This window comes from Fusarium odoratissimum (assembly GCF_000260195.1).
Source record: "Fusarium odoratissimum NRRL 54006 unplaced genomic scaffold supercont1.12, whole genome shotgun sequence".
In the NCBI taxonomy this organism is placed as follows: domain Eukaryota; kingdom Fungi; phylum Ascomycota; class Sordariomycetes; order Hypocreales; family Nectriaceae; genus Fusarium; species Fusarium odoratissimum.
In genome coordinates this window covers 281,563-293,988 of record NW_022158698.1, presented here as the reverse complement: position 1 = coordinate 293,988, position 12,426 = coordinate 281,563, and the positions used below count along the sequence as shown (strand labels likewise).

General features: G+C 49.9%; 5 protein-coding genes across 7 annotated transcripts; 1 reads left to right on the top strand and 4 right to left on the bottom strand.

Annotated features, from left to right (window-relative positions):
- Positions 1-90: 90 nt before the first annotated feature.
- On the bottom strand, positions 91-1,641 carry FOIG_08073 (uncharacterized protein). The gene is made up of 2 exons (XM_031207951.1): positions 887-1,641; positions 91-833 (listed from the first exon to the last, which is right to left on the bottom strand). The coding sequence occupies exons 1-2, from the start codon at positions 1,469-1,471 to the stop codon at positions 132-134; spliced, it is 1,287 nt and encodes a 428-aa protein (XP_031062085.1). The 5' UTR covers positions 1,472-1,641; the 3' UTR covers positions 91-131.
- On the top strand, positions 1,221-3,440 carry FOIG_08072 (uncharacterized protein). 2 transcript variants are annotated; one of them, XM_031207949.1, is made up of 3 exons: positions 1,221-2,052; positions 2,114-2,339; positions 2,391-3,440. In XM_031207949.1, exons 1-3 carry the CDS (start codon positions 1,880-1,882, stop codon positions 3,036-3,038), a joined length of 1,047 nt encoding a protein of 348 aa, XP_031062083.1. In that variant the 5' UTR covers positions 1,221-1,879; the 3' UTR covers positions 3,039-3,440. The 2 variants fall into 2 exon arrangements, with proteins under 2 accessions (XP_031062083.1, XP_031062084.1); XM_031207950.1 differs by having other exon boundaries at positions 1,221-2,339; positions 2,391-3,398.
- On the bottom strand, positions 2,935-5,752 carry FOIG_08071 (uncharacterized protein). The gene is made up of 2 exons (XM_031207948.1): positions 5,165-5,752; positions 2,935-5,110 (listed from the first exon to the last, which is right to left on the bottom strand). The coding sequence occupies exons 1-2, from the start codon at positions 5,518-5,520 to the stop codon at positions 3,427-3,429; spliced, it is 2,040 nt and encodes a 679-aa protein (XP_031062082.1). The 5' UTR covers positions 5,521-5,752; the 3' UTR covers positions 2,935-3,426.
- A 135-nt stretch (positions 5,753-5,887) lies between these two features.
- On the bottom strand, positions 5,888-7,423 carry FOIG_08070 (uncharacterized protein). The gene is made up of 2 exons (XM_031207947.1): positions 6,714-7,423; positions 5,888-6,657 (listed from the first exon to the last, which is right to left on the bottom strand). The coding sequence occupies exons 1-2, from the start codon at positions 7,105-7,107 to the stop codon at positions 6,071-6,073; spliced, it is 981 nt and encodes a 326-aa protein (XP_031062081.1). The 5' UTR covers positions 7,108-7,423; the 3' UTR covers positions 5,888-6,070.
- A 142-nt stretch (positions 7,424-7,565) lies between these two features.
- On the bottom strand, positions 7,566-12,163 carry FOIG_08069 (uncharacterized protein). Of its 2 annotated transcripts, XM_031207946.1 has the most exons (4): positions 11,826-12,163; positions 11,672-11,759; positions 8,723-11,620; positions 7,566-8,671 (listed from the first exon to the last, which is right to left on the bottom strand). In XM_031207946.1, exons 1-4 carry the CDS (start codon positions 11,999-12,001, stop codon positions 8,054-8,056), a joined length of 3,780 nt encoding a protein of 1,259 aa, XP_031062080.1. In that variant the 5' UTR covers positions 12,002-12,163; the 3' UTR covers positions 7,566-8,053. The 2 variants fall into 2 exon arrangements, with proteins under 2 accessions (XP_031062080.1, XP_031062079.1); XM_031207945.1 differs by having other exon boundaries at positions 7,569-11,620; positions 11,826-12,160.
- Positions 12,164-12,426: the final 263 nt, after the last annotated feature.

Sequence of the window (12,426 nt, the reverse complement as noted above, 5' to 3'; positions counted from 1 at the left end):
ATCTGAAGAAGGTTTCGAAGAATAGAATTTACTCAGTCATAGAACTGTCAAAGGCGAACGCTCTTGTTCTGACCTTGTATAACAACTGCAACAGGTGCTGGGAATTTATTTGAAACGAATATATTGAATTCCTAAGTCTTGGTGCCAGCTCCTTTTCTAAACAGGGGATTCCCGTCATCATCAAAGCCAGCCCACTGAAAGAATCCGCAGTTCTCCTGCCCTGGGGAGTTGGCATAACACATCCAAAAGTATTTTCCAAAATTCTCCTTCTTCTTTGTCACAGCTCTTAGAACGCACGGCAGTCCACATCGACACTTGGGTGTAAACCGTGGATGTAGGTTTGCCTTGTAGTCTCGGTATGTAATGTTGATACGCGTCGTGCCAGAGATAGGATGTGGATCAATCGATGATGCCGGTGCGATGCTATGCTTCCACTCTTCTTGCATCTCGGCATGCATCACGAGAAGAGAATTATGTGGAAGATGTATTGATACTTGACCTTCTGCATCTTGCTCTTCAACCGTTTTCGTATCGCCGTCCCTAGGTATTATCCGCCTGACACGAAATTCGCGAGCAACCCCTAGTGAAATCGATCCGATGACGGCGCGAGGTCCAAGATATGTGAGATGGTCGCTATGCCAGCCGACATTCTGTTGTGGACCGGTATATGCATTGACAAATGCTGAGTTTGGGACCCAGGGGTTGGGAGATTGATATTTCAACTTTTTCCCGCCAGGGTATCGAGTCTTGATTCGTTTCTGAATCTCGCAATTGACAGCTTCTTGGACTTTTGGCTTGACCTTGATAAGCTGAGGTGTAATGCGCCGGACATCCTGTATATGATTAATCAAAGACTGAGAGGTGAAGCGATCACTTAGAGATTTACCGTAAGTCGACCACCGTTGTAGTGGTACTCGGTTTTCTGGCGCTCGATCTCGTCGTAGCTTTCGACATAGAAGCTTGACGTATGGGGACTTGATACTACGTTCTCGAATAATTGGAAAGTGATCTTCTCGAAGGATTTTGATTCTTCCAGTAATTCTTGCAGTAATTCGTTGGCTTCTTCAGGTGGTAAGAAGTTGTGTATAATCGTGCACGGAGTTTGTTCAGCCACGTCTTCCGGATCATATAGGTGCAATGTGCTTCCGGCTTTTGACTTTAATTTCTTCTTTTTAGGTGTAGTATCCAAGGAAGCCGAGTCACTTGGGGTTGCATATTGCTTCAAGGACTGCTGGTATCCAATAACTCGAGTGCCCTTCTTCACCGGGGCCTGGACTTTAAGCGACGCCGATGCCTCAGAAACGGACCCATCATGCGCTAGTAAGATGTCTAGTAGGATTTCCTGATCAAGTTGAGGATGCAAAGACGATAACAAAGCCAACTTGACTTCGGTTGACTCTTCTGGTTCTGCGATTTCCTTTTGAAGCTCTGGAGATGGTTTCCGCTTGGGACGAGTCAAAAAAGCTTTCATAGTTTGATTCCCGTATATCCAATAGCATAAATTATACGCTGTAACTGAAAGTGCTCTCTGACAGATGCGCCTGCATTTCGCAGTTTGGGAGACGTGATGAGGGGCAATTAGAGACACGATACCGCGAAAGTTCCGAAAAGTTGAGACACGAAACCACGTGACTGGAATGACTTCGGTTACCACATACCCCCGCTGATGACGCATGACCTGGTTAGCCGCATAAACGCGACACTCTGCCCCGCGGGCTTGTGAGATTACCGAAACCGAGGCACATGTCAGTATAGCTTCGAGGGGAAGCTCTGTGATCCAAGCAAGCCCAAGCCCATTGTCCACCGTAGCTTTCTTTGCTCTACCATAATACCACAGCTAACACATGCGCGCGGTCTCTGAAGACCAATTTTCAGCGCCATGGCTGCAATGCTAGAATTCCGAACCCAAGGGTACAATCCCTACGCCGTCAAGTATTCCCCGTACTACGACTCGCGAATTGCCGTTGCGACATCTGCCAACTTTGGCATTGTAGGCAATGGTCGTGTATTTGCGCTCGCTCTGACGGCGCAGGGTGTACAGGTTGAGAAAACGTATGAGACGTCCCGTTGCTGGCTTGTGGAGTGTTACTAGAAGCTAATTCCGTCGTCGCAGCTTCGATACAAACGATGCGCTGTACGACTTGGCTTGGTCTGAGATTAACGAGAACCAGTTGGTTGTTGCATGTGGCGATGGGTCGTTGAAACTATTCGACTTGGGAATTGACGACTTTCCGGTTATGAACTTTCACGAACATAAGCGAGAAACCTTCTCTGTCTGTTGGAACCCTATAACCAAGGATACATTCATATCGAGTTCCTGGGACGGCACAGTCAAGATTGTACGCCAACTTACATCGTTTATACATAAGCTATTATCTAACATTTCATAGTGGTCGCCGACCCGAAATCACTCGATAAAGACGCTGCCCATCGGAAACTGTACTTACAGTACATCGTTCTGCCCCTCCAACCCCGCCTTGATATCCGCCGTCTCCTCAGACTCCCACCTCCGAATCTTCGACCTCCGAACTCCATCTTCGGCAAAGTATCACCTCACGGCGACGATACCCGTCCACGCTTCTGGACCGCAGCCATCACCCGGAGCTTCTGCGCCTGCCGAGATTCTTACCCACGATTGGAATAAGTACCGGGACACGGTGATAGCTACAGGTGGCGTGGACAGAGTTCTACGAACCTTTGACATACGGAACCCCAACGGAGGTCCACTGTCTATCATGCAAGGCCATGAATATGCTGTGCGGCGTCTATCGTGGAGTCCCCATTCGAGCGACACTCTCATAAGTGCCAGTTACGACATGACAGTTCGATTATGGAATGACGGTTCGAATCAGCAGCAAGCTCCGGCAATGGGACCGACAATAGGAAGTCAAATGGGAATCATGAATCGTCATACGGAGTTTGTCACGGGAGTAGACTGGTGTCTTTTTGGTATGGGCGGTTGGGTGGCTTCTGTGGGCTGGGACGAGAGAGTGTTATTGTGGGATGCCAATATGCTGATGGGCCAACGAATACCATGATGTTAAGCATTGTTAGTTTGGCGTTGATTGGAGTAAGCGTATCTACGAATACCTTTGGTATATTAGGCGTTGGGATGTATTCCATGGGTTGAGCTCATCAACATGCAAGTCTACTCTCTGGTCAAAATAACTACATACATTAAGCCAGAGTATCACAAAGCAAGACGGTTATTGAGATTATCATCATTTCCTAAGTAGAGTTGTCGTGGAGAATAACCAGTGACGCCTGCAGACATGTCTATAAACCAAACCCCTTTTTCCCATATCTTACACTAGTATAAAATACAAAAATGCCCAATCGAAGTACAAGTCATACACATCCCATCCGTCATAGGTATCTGGTCTTGTTATTACATTTTCACCATTTTCACGGAGCGCCTTTCATCACTTAGAATGAAGAGCGTCCGCCGTAGCCTCCTGAGCGGCCACCACCAGAGCTTCGGTCACCGCGGCCACCACCGTAGCCTCCTGAACGGTTGCCACCATAGCCGCCTGAGCGGCTGCCGCCAAAGCCTCCTGAGCGACCGCCGCTTGAGCCTCCGCGGCCAAAACCGCCAGATCTACCACGTCCAAAGTCATCCCGGCGGACATTGCTTGCCATAGAATCAAAGGGATCGCTGCTTTCTCGGCGTGAAAATCCATCGAATCGATCATCAGAACGTCCACCAGATCGATCACCAAATCGCTGGCCGGGTTCCGAAAGTTGCATGCCTCGGATATTGGCTAATCCCAGCTTCTGAGCCCACGAATGGGAAACAGATGGGGGCTTTTCCCATCCCCAGCCAAGACGTGTCCATTCGTTAACCTCTTCGGCCATCGACACCTTGTCATTGGCCATGCCGAACATGGACATATAGGCTGTAGCGAGAAGTGAACGAGGCACAGTGCCAAAAAGAGCCTTGGTGCTCTCGTGGTGAGGAGTAGTCTCGCCTCCTGCCACGTCGGTCTCAGCGCTGGTGAGAGAGCTGTTCTGCTGAATAGGGAGACCTTGAAGCATCTTTCGAGCGTTACGGACGGAAGAGTTGGGAATGATCAGCCAGCCTTGGCCCTCCTTGTTCTGTCGACCAGTTCGTCCAAGGCGGTGAATGTAAGACTCACGTTCCCGGGGAGTATCGATCTGGATAACGTGTGTCACGTTAGGGAAATCCATTCCTCTGGCTGTGACATCAGAAGAAAGAAGGACACCGGTTTTGGCCTCGCGGAATCTATCGGCAGCTCTTTGGCGTTGTACTTGACTCAGCTTTGACTGCATGACAAAGGAAGAGAAATAAGGGCTGCCGTCGTTCCTGGCATTCTGGCGTTGCTGGTAAAACAGCTCGCCAGCCAACTCAACCAAAGCAGTGGTATTGAAGTAGACAATAGCCTTCAAGGGCATGGCACCGGGGGTTTCCCTAATCTTTGCGGCTTCACGCTCCAGAAGCTCAAAAAGTGAGGGGAAGACCTGAGCCCAACCGGAGACGGGAACGATATGTTGAGGAACCTTGTCGTGGGTAAGAGACTCGTTCTCGGGGATGGTTTGGACAAACTCGAAGTCGTTGGCTCTGACCATGTTGCGAGCCAGACGGATGACACTGTCGGGAATTGTGGCAGAAACGAGCATGGTCTGGCGAACCTTCTCTTCAGGTCGGGGAAGGCACTTGATGATTTCGTTGAGCTCTCTCTCGAAGCCGACATCGAGCATTCGGTCGGCCTCATCCAAGACCAGAGCAGCCAGGTTGGGAGCATCAATGCCGCTGCCGGGGTCCTGGAGAAGATCGTTCAGACGACCAGGGGTAGCGACAAGAAGATGGCAGCCCTGTCGTCGAGTCTGTTGAAGCATGCTGCGCTTGTCAGTGCCACCAACAGCACACTGAACCACGAGACCAGTGTGTGCAACCAATCGGCGAGCCTCAACAGCGATTTGCTCGGCCAGCTCTCGTGTGGGAGAAAGAATAATTCCACGGATATCATCAGATCGGGCTTGACGTCTAGCGGTCCTGTCGGCGAGTGTGCTGTCTTCCTCAATCATTCTTTGCAGGAGAGGAAGAAGGAATGCAATAGTCTTTCCGGTACCAGTCTTGGCTTGAGCAACGCTGATTAAATGTTAGCCGATGTACAATCTTTTTTTTTCATGTACCTAAACTCACATGTCAGTACCCTTGAGGGCAGGCTGGATGGTCTTGGCCTGGACAGGTGTCATGGTATCGTATTTCATGTCGTTGATGATGGGCTTGAGAAGGTTGGGGTGAATGCCCTGGAGATCGGCGAAGCGTACTTGAGGCTCAGCTTCAACTGAAGGAGCAGACTCATTCTGCTCAGCAACAGCCTCGGTGCTGTAAGCGCGTGTGATGGAAGCAATTCGGCTGATGGCAGCGATAGAAGACTGGCTTGTCAAAACTTGACGGCGAACAGCAGGCAAAGCAGTTCGAGTCTGTGTGAGGAGGGCAGCTGTAGCGGCGGACCTGGCCTGAGTGGCACAGCGCCTAAGGCTGGATCGAAACATGATGCCGGGTATTAAAGACAAGAATTGACGCTGAGATTCCGGTTCTGCGATTGATAGAAACTACAAACCCAGAAGCAAGAATTGAAGGAAGAGAAAAAAAAGAGGATGATATGAGAGAAGGTTAAGTTGGATGAAGATTGGCGGGCGTCCAAGGGTCGCGCGCTGCTACTTTTGGGAAAAATGAAATTTTTACAGCGCTACCTTATCTTATCGTCTAATTGGCAGCGAGGCTCTACCCTGATTGGGTTAGATCCCGTATCTGTCACGTGCTCCACCGGAGGTCAGCACCGGGCCAGAGGCAAAAAGGCCTGTAAGGGTCCTGGAGCATTGCCACTAGCTCAGCGTTGAAGATGAAGATGGAAGAAAATCCCCGAGTATGAATTGTAGAGAGTGTATCTTATGGTCTCATGCAATTTCCATTACCTTATGCTATGTAAATGCCAGTATCAAAACAAAACTCCGTTAACCAATGATCACTCTTCTATCTCTATTTCTAAATCCTCAATGACAACTCCTTCTGATGCAAGTTCCCTCCAGCAGCTTCCAGGCTCTAGCCACTCATCTTTGGTTTCGACCCCACCATCGAAAGACCCTCCCCGAGTCCATCCGAGATACCCTGAGTTACACCATCAACAGTCCAAACAAACACTTCCAATAGAGCCTGTGCAACTTTGCCATCATTCATCTGACCGATTGCTTCAGTCAATAAAGCGCTCTGCTTGCCAATTGTGTTGACCAAGTCCACGCCGTGACCTACGACCTTCTCCGAGATCTTGTACTTGCGCTCCAGTCGAGCTGCGCATCTGACGAGTAAGAGCAGATATGGCATTAGGAAGCTGAGGAAGAATATGAGATTTACCACAGTCATTTGAACTCCACGGTGAATGATTGAACGGGATTGACTTGGATGAATGCGGTTTGAGTCGGGCTCTGCTCGAGCCAGAGCCATGTCGGACTGGTTGACTTGCTCTGGCAATGCACATTGGATTCTTCTGAGTTCGCCTTCATCAAGTTCTTGTGGAAGAGCTTTGAGGAGATATGTCACCCCGTCAACAAAGGCTTTTCGCTCAAAAGCGATATCCTCCTCTGCTACAGCCGCTTTGCCTCCATCTATAGAGATGTTGACAAGATTTGTTCCTATTGTACCATGTCAGCAAATTACATTCATTGGTTAGTACATCAAAGTAACTTACCCTGTCGTGCAAACTTCCAATGCACGCCAGACGCAGCTCGCATAACTGGTTCATCCTCTGGTGCTTCCGAATAAAGGACTCGACTCATCGGCTGAGGATTTAAGTCTTGTGACTCTACAAATCCACCTGAGTGCTTTATCATGTCGGTCTGGAGTGGCTGGGCCATTGTAGCCGAGACATCAGCTTCTGAAAGAGGCCGAGGTTTTGTTTGTGGCCCAGATATTGTCACACCTGGACGTAGAGTGTGAAAACTGATACTCCGTCTGAGAAAACGAATTGGCCCGGGGAGTGAGTTTGGAAGCATGGAGACGACATTGAAGATCCTGCTTTCGGTGATTTGATCGATCTTGATCTCGTCCAGAGATGGCGCAAATGATCTGAGATGAGACGCCATGTTCCAAGAGCTGCAGGCTAAAGGATGAATGAGGTCTCGGGATAGTGGAAGTGAGAAACAATAGAATGCCGGGTCAGGTTAACTCAGTGATGAAGTGAGGCTTCGGTCTCATCAGTCATGATGCGAAAGTGGCAGTACGGTTTGACTGTTAAGCAAAGGGACCTCCTCATAAAGACCTCATGACAAAACCATCAGATGAGAAAAGCCGAAAGGGAAAAGAGGAACAAATCCCATATCATGAAACAGCCGCATCAAATAGAATCTTGCACGAGGTCTCGCCTCGCCTCGCCTACAGTCCCTTATCATTTTTTTTGGGTCCTATTCCGTCATGCTTCTGACATGTGAAAACGGTTAACTAAAAATTTGTTGAGACCATGGCTTTTTGCATCTGCAGATAAGGTTGATCTTCCAATAGGGTCTCGTTTCTTGGTGGGGAATTATCATGAGCAAACGTAAACTTTGTTTCCCCTTGGAGAGGTTGGAAAGCTACTTTATTTGTAACTCCACTACCAACACTGTATTCATGAGCATCCATCACAAGCTATCGGACTACCTCGGAGCCATGAACGCATAATGATTCTTATTCGGATAATTCAATGTACAAACGCCCCAACAATGTATTCCATGCATGCGATATTATACGTCTTGCTTAACTAAACGCTCGCTGATCTCTTCCTCGGTAGCCTTCATAGGCACCCTATTCCATTTCGCCATGCGCCAAACCAGAAACCAACCATTGTCAAAATGCAATCTCATCTATCACAAATGCGCTCAATCTGCTGCATCCGATGCCCATATGCTAAACTCGACCAGAGTCAATCAATCGCTCCCTTTTTTTCCGTTTCATTAATGTAGCCATGCTGCCGCTTCTTAAGCTTAACCCCTCTGAACACCCAATTGACTTCATCAAGTATCCGTATCATATGCATATGCCCACCATCAGCCATTACATCATATCTTTGCTCAGTTCGTAAGACCAGCCTCCCTCACGTCTGAGCTTGTCTCTGGCAGCCAGGTTCTTTCGAATGTCCTCTTCAGTAAGACGATCAGTGCCGCTCCAGTTGGCACTGGATGTTCGGGCGCGGAACTTGTGGTGTCTGTCTTTGCTCTTGTCGAAGACCTCCTCCATGTTCAAGGGCGCAGGAGGTCCGAAAATTGACGCAGGGTCAATATCTTCCTGTCTAAAGAGGGCATCCCGAATGTAAGGGGAGTTAGCCCATGCTGCGACCGTACCAGCTTGTGGTTCATCATCGTCCTCATCTTCATCGTCTGTCTGAATTTCAGGAAGTTCGATGGCCTCGCCATTCTGGAATCGCGGTGATGATCTTGGTACAGACTTGGCTGCAGACTTCATTCCATTGACAGGGCCGGGACGTCCAGGCGTCTTGTAAGAAGGTCCCGCCGGGTTGGGGTTCGGGGCGAAAGGAATAGTTCCTTTGTGAATCTGAGCCATGTCCATAGGGTTGCCTCCCTTCATTTGACTCTGAGGAACGCCAGTCTTGAATAGGTTCTGTGCACTAGCCTGGGAAACATAGCCACTCGTAAGAGTCTTCGTCTGCAGATCCTGGTGCTTGTTAACCTTTGTTGGAATACAAGAAACGCTTTGATTGCTCACCCTCTTAAGAGCGCTGGATGGACGAACTGGTGGTCCTTTGATATTAGGAGGCTGCTCCATATCAAGCTCATCAGCGTAGTCATCGCTCGTTCGACGACGCTTGGCATCCTTCGCCTGGTATTGAGGCCCACGTGCAGGTGGAGGTCTTGAAGGTCCATCCTCATTAGCATCTCGAAGGGGCCTCTTCGGGCCAGATTTAGAACCATTTGTCAAGTTAGCATTGACGGGTCGTCCCATGTCATCTTGAGATCTGAAGATTCCAGAGTTCATACGAGAAGGAGGACGAGGTGGTCCTTCTCGTTGTACCGAAGCAGACTTGTCCTGTTGTAGACTGTACTGAGGTGGACCATTTGGCTGTGACCGAACAGCTGGGGGGGGCGCGGGGGTCTTCTTGGCTTTCTCAATGATTGCCAGTCGGTCTTGAGCTGCTTGACGCTGAGCATTCTTCTCACGCTTTTGTCGTTCTTCCTCTTGGCGACGGATGGCTTCTTGCTTCTTCTTGTCGTCTTTCAATGCTGCGCGATCGCGCTCAATCTTGGCCTTCTTCTGTGCAGCCAAATCGAGAGCTCTAGGCCGCCCATTTGATCCGGTGGAAGCACCAAAGTTTGGTGCGGATTGCTTGGGCTGTGTAGAGGCCTTGCTTGCCTTGCTGATTGTTTGAGGAGGTTGAGAGCTTGTCGAAGCACCGAAGTCCTGATACCCACTAGCAACAGAGTTGCCAGGATGTAGCTGTGAGCCAGTGTTGACCTTGATGTGAACGGTAGGTGCCGCCTTTGTCTTCGCCGCTGGCTCTCGGCCTGGCTTCGCAATTCGCCTCATTTCCTTGGGGCGAGATAGTTGTCCAGGAATGGCGGATCTGTGAGCAGAAGGAGGGGGTACCAAAGCAGGTGCATCGCCCATATCAAGATCCTGGTCAGCGACCTTGGCCTCTGGCTCCTCCTGAGGCTTTGCCCTTCGCGGGCTGGTTCGGGTTGGCTTAGGTGTAGCCTTGGGAGCAGGTGTTTCAACCTCTTTCCTGGCAACGACCTGCTTTTCCATGTTGGCAAGCTTCTCTTGCTCTTTGCTGAAAACTCTGGCCTTTTCCCTTTCCTTTTCTCGCTCCTTCTCCAGTTTCTCCATCTGCTCAGCTTGGACTCTAGCTTCTTTCTCCCTTCGCTTCTCCTCCTTCTCGCGTTCCACTGAAGCTCTTGTGCGCTTAGCAACTGGTCGAGGTGCAGTTAACTGCTGGTCGGTGACACCATCGCCACTCCTATGGGAGTCAATGCTTGCCTTAGGAACGATTGAATCCGAAGAAGGATCAGGGAAAGTTCCAAGCTGAGCTCGAGATGGCGAGAGCAGGGATGATTTGCCTTCAGCGCTCAGAGCTGCGCTGCTGGCGATCAGGCCCTTGGAAGTGCTGAGAATGGAAGACATCTTGTTCTTGAGATGCTTCAAAGGACTATCACGGAAGAGCCTCGTGGGAGACTTTGAGGGAGATGAGGAAGAAGGTGCAACAGCAGTGGCTGGTCTCACAGAAGCGTTCGTTACTGATATCGTTTTCTTCAATGGGCTTCCCTCCTCTGGATCCGAAGCTGGGATTAATGGAACAGCAGGCACCGATACAGACTTGGAGTGTCCAAGGTATGCAGGTCGCTGAGGCTTGTTGGCGCGAGCTGGTGATCGGATATTGTCACGGTCTTCACCCAGGTCGAAAGATCCGAGAGTCTGCTTGCCGTGGATTCCCTCCATCACATCGGCAGTTCGGCTCTTAGACAGTGACGGCCTTGTTGGCGAAGGGGCGGTGACAGGCTGTTGTGTAGTTGGGGGGACAATCCAGTCATCATCATCGTCTTCGGGGAAAGCACCTGGAGTTGTTGTGGTCTCCAGCTTCCTGGGCGATGGTGATTTGGGTTCAGGTACTGATTGGGATACAGTTTGTGGCTGCTGAGAGTTGGTAAGGCTGTGGATTGACTTCGAGGGTCGACTTCCATTTGGCTGCGATTTACCGAGTACACTAATTCGGTCCTGTAGCATCTGGGTGTATGTCTTGTTATGGTGGATGGCAAGCTCCTCAGCGTTCTTAGGCTGCTGTGGGACTGTGGGGAAATCATCAACGTCCATCTCGTCCTGATCCGACTCGTCTGATGCACTCTGTTCTGCGTGACTTGCCAGGCTTCTTCCTCTCGTGTTTCTCCCCAAGTAACTCGTCCTCTTAGGATCGACATGGCTTGTTCGAGAAGCTCTCGCACCAATACTCTTACCTGCCGTGAGAGGCTCACGAGCAGGGAGAGAAGGGAACTGCAAGCTGTTGCGGAAGCCCGGGCGGACGGGACTGGGGCTGTGACGCTCAGATTGAGACTGTGAATCATCCTGGATAGCGTTCTCGTCCTCCTGGGGCTCGGCCTGAGCCTCTTCCATATCAACGTCAGTCGTCGCTTGTTGTGTCTTGATCGGCGAAGAAGTCTTGATGGGGTCCTTGGCAAGAGATGTCCGTGAAGGGCTTGGCTGAGGGAAAGCGATGGCCTCATCCAAGGCAACAGGGTCAATATTTGAGGTGTCATCATCTTCCAGGGGATCAAAGCTTGGAGGGTTAACGTCTTGACTCCCAAAATAGCCAGAGTCGCCCTGCATTGCCGGCTGAGATTTGGCTGGTGCGATTGGTTCCGATTCTTCTTCAAGGGCCATGTGGGCGTCCTGGTCTGAGTGAATGGCTTCGGCATCATTTGAAAGCTGTTCTGGCGCGTCTTCGACTGGTTCGTCAGAGGTAGGAGGCGTTGTCTTTGGCGATGGGGCGTGTCGTCTAGGCGAAGAAGACTTGGCTTGGTTCACAAGCTCCCTTTGGGGAGACTGAAGAAGAAGATGCTGCGCAAATCGGTTTGCTGAGCTCGATGGTGTGCCCCCAAAAACATTGGACAAGGGCTTCGAAGTGTTAATATCTGTTATTTGTGAACACTCGGCGGCTAAGCTTACCACTCTCGGCTCTGTGATCAATTTTCGTGCTGTTCGAGGTGTCTTGCCACGAAGTCTTCCAGGTGTTTTGAATGTTTCGGCGATATTGCTACCAAGCCGCCAGTCAGTACATCGCGTCAAAAAAAAAAAAAAAAAAAAGGATCATGACGCGTACGTTTCGTTCTCGTTGAAGATATTGGCCATGTGCTCATTGAGCCATGAGAACTCATTGTGAGCCGCGTATGTGAACTCGTCTACCTCAACATCAACTATCTCAAGAGCAGAAGCGCGCTCATCAGCGACCCAAGCAGCTGAGCCGGTTGGAATGCGCGGTCCTCGCATGGCCGCCATTGCGTCGGTTGAAAAGAGGCGCGTGTGGAGGTGATTGGAGTTGCTTATCAACTATTGTTCGTGCGATATTGGTTATGTACTCATCGGGTTGGAAGGTCGAGATGGAGTCGAAAAGTTTAGTGTGTTTGAAAGTTGTGAACTTGAAGTGCGAGAGGAGCTAGGTCTCAATAACAAAGAGGGATGTTTATCCGTATGCTGAATTCGGACTAGCGTTGATGGATTTCCCAGCTCGGAAGTGGGGCTCACCCAAGCTTCTATTCACGGCCAGTGGACGATGAGGATGTATTTCTTATGAAACAGAGGCATGTAAACAAGGTATTGTAGCCTTTAACGAGTTAATCAGTAGCATATATAGGCTTCTATTCGTTTATAGTTTCTACAGGAGTAATTACAACTCAATCCGAGCTACAAGGCTATAACCGCTG